The sequence below is a fragment of the Atta colombica genome, unplaced genomic scaffold (assembly GCF_001594045.1).
Source record: "Atta colombica isolate Treedump-2 unplaced genomic scaffold, Acol1.0 scaffold88, whole genome shotgun sequence".
NCBI classification, from domain to species: domain Eukaryota; kingdom Metazoa; phylum Arthropoda; class Insecta; order Hymenoptera; family Formicidae; genus Atta; species Atta colombica.
In genome coordinates, this window is record NW_017259581.1 from 1,131,853 (window position 1) to 1,134,778 (window position 2,926).

Consider the following 2,926-nt stretch of genomic DNA (forward strand, 5'->3'; position numbering starts at 1 on the left):
TATATATATATATATATAAAACGAATTTCGTACATATATACATATATTTGTATATACAGGGTGTCTGGAAATAATCACCAAATATTTCATAGGCAGATAGAGTGTACTAAACTGAATCGAAAAATCCTCTACCATTTCGTAAGTTTCCCCAATAGTTAACGAGATATTAATTCTTAAAGATAGCCGAATACTACTGCGAAGTGTATACGCCTACCGGCGCGCGGGCTATAGGGAACGGAGATAGCCTAGCAAGCGTGCCGTCCGAGCTATGGAGGCTTGCGGCGGTGTGCGCGGCGCGGGACGCTTGCCAGCCAATCCCCAACTCCCAAGGCCCGCGCGCCAAGCAATTGATAGGCATATACATTTCGCAGTAGTAGGCCGGGCGAGCGCGCATATTCGGCTATCTTTAAGGATTAATATCTCATTAACTATTGGGGAAATTTACAAAATGGTAGAGGATTTTTCAACTCAGTTTAATCCGCTCTACCTGCTCATGAAATATTTGGCGATTATTTCCAGACACCCTATATTTGTGTGTGTGTGTGTGTGTGTGTGTGTGTGTGTGTGTGTGTGTGTGTGTGTGTGTGTGTGTGTACACATGTACGAAGTTCGTTGTATTTAAAAATATCACAGTTTAATTCATTAATTCAACTAATTTAAAAAAATGGAAGCAAGAAATACGCATGAATAAAATGGCTATAAAATATAAACATATCTATATTTTAATTCAAACATTTTATAAATTAGAATGTTTTCTTTATATACATGTATTTGTATTCTATTACACACAACATTTATGTATTATTTTTATTCATATACTTTTATCCATATAAATATATGTATTAATTCTTTTCAGTATTACCATGAACGACAGTGCAGTATGTGTCATTCTGTACCGCCGGAGATCAGCATCTGTTTATTATGTGGCACTATTGTCTGCCTCAAACAAAACTGTTGTAGACAGATGAATGTGTTCGAAGCTACTCAGGTGAGCATAAAATTTACATATGCTCGATAAAATATTATTCACGAATATCAAACTGTAAATATTTTTTCACATTTTTATACTCTTAGCATTCAATTGACTGTGGCGGTGGGACTGGCATCTACCTCGTAGTGACTTCGACTTACATTATCGTGATACGCGGTCGACGAGCGTGTTTATGGGGATCTTTGTATCTCGACGACTTTGAAGAAGAAGATAGAGATCTAAAGTATGATTTATTGTAATATAGAATAAAAGTATATATGAATAATGTGTGATTAAACATTAAATATTTGTTATTCTAATTTTTAATATGTTGAAACTTAGGCTATATTTTATTTAAATATTTGAATTCTTTCATAATTACAAGTTAATTTTTTTTAAATTATGACTTTTAATATTATATTTTACTAATTATACAACTTTTAATACTATTATTTAATATTCTATTGTTTGATATTATAAATAATCTTGTAGACGTGGCAAGCCCTTGTACCTCAGCCAGGACAGATATCAACTTTTGGAGCAACAATGGCTGGCTCACAGATTCGATCATACGAAGAGAACATGGGTATGGCATCGCGACGCTCTGTGACCCATCACGATGTTGTCGAGAGTCGCTCGTCGCACCTAATCTCAGAATTGAAGAAGATTCCTTTTTTTCCTTCCTTTCTCTCTCTCTCTATCTATCTATCTATCTATCTATCTATCTATCTATCTCTATCTCTATCTCACTCCCACAATTTATTCTCACACAAAATGCCTCGCCCTTTCGCAGCAATGCCCGTGCTTTAGAAACTAAAGGAGATAGATCGTCCTCGACGGATATTATATATTTATTATGTAATCGTGAGTAAGTAGTAGACATAAATAATGAATGAAAGTATTAAGAAAAAGAACGCTCGTCTGGAGGGAGAATAGATTTTGTTCATATAGTTGCGCATAACTTGAATAATACGTACTAGATCTGTAGAAATTGTGTATGCTCTCAGAATGAACACCTGTACATTTTAAGTACACCTGTATATATTTAAGTATATATACACAGAACTGTTTCCATATTTTAATCTTTCTGTATAATATTGTATTGTCTCCAAAATTAATGGTTACTTAAAAGGAAAAGTCCGAATTGAAGTTATACATTTTTCTTTTAAATTATACACCTGCGTAGAAAAAATGAAGTAATTTTGATCCTAGATATTTTTGTGCGATAACTAGCAATCGGATTGTTATACAGAAAAATGAAAACAAGAGATCCTGTATATACACACACACACACACACACACACACACACATACACACACATATATATATATATATATAATATATGCATGTAAGCATATATAAATTGCATTATAACAAAAAAGGAGTACTTATCTAGTATGTAGTATTTGTATTTTTTAGAAGATGATATATAAATGATAATAATCGGAAAGAGAGAGAGGAGAGAGATGAGAAAAAATTGTGTTGCTTTGAGAAAAATCTATTTATTTTGAAAAAAGAAGTAATTTCCAATTTGTTCTGCTTCGCCATGATGCTTTATGCTGATTCTACAATGAATCGATAGTCGGAAATCTTAAATCTCTTAATCAGTCTTAATCAGTCTCATTCTCACCTAAATAGGTGATTTATGATCTTTCGCATGAGTTATTCATTATACGTTGTTTAATTCGACAATGAGGAGGAATAAAATCGAATTTGGTTAGTTTTAAGAAAATCGGTAGTCTTAGTCATACAAATTAGCTGTTGCCAATTTCATCGATAAAATTTAGACTACCGACTCATTATAGAATAAACATTATAGATATTTATAAAACAAATACAAATTTTTAATTTTTTTCATACGGCGAAATTATGTAAAATGAAAAACAGAAAGTGCATATATTGAGAGCTTTAAATCGATCAGAACACGGTGTAAATGTGAATGTCATATATATATA

The 2,926-nt window shown here is 32.7% G+C and overlaps 1 protein-coding gene across 2 annotated transcripts in view; it reads left to right on the forward strand.

The window, feature by feature from the left end:
- The window catches only part of LOC108693137 (E3 ubiquitin-protein ligase UBR3), a 30,624-nt gene extending 28,337 nt beyond the window's left edge, over positions 1 to 2,287 (forward strand). For both annotated transcript variants that reach the window (XM_018201885.1, XM_018201886.1), the window contains exons 26-28: positions 857 to 988; positions 1,075 to 1,214; positions 1,463 to 2,287. In XM_018201885.1, coding sequence (XP_018057374.1) covers positions 857 to 988; positions 1,075 to 1,214; positions 1,463 to 1,580 — 390 coding nt within the window. In that variant the 3' untranslated portion in view covers positions 1,581 to 2,287. The remainder of the gene's footprint in view (positions 1 to 856; positions 989 to 1,074; positions 1,215 to 1,462) is intronic.
- Positions 2,288 to 2,926: the final 639 nt, after the last annotated feature.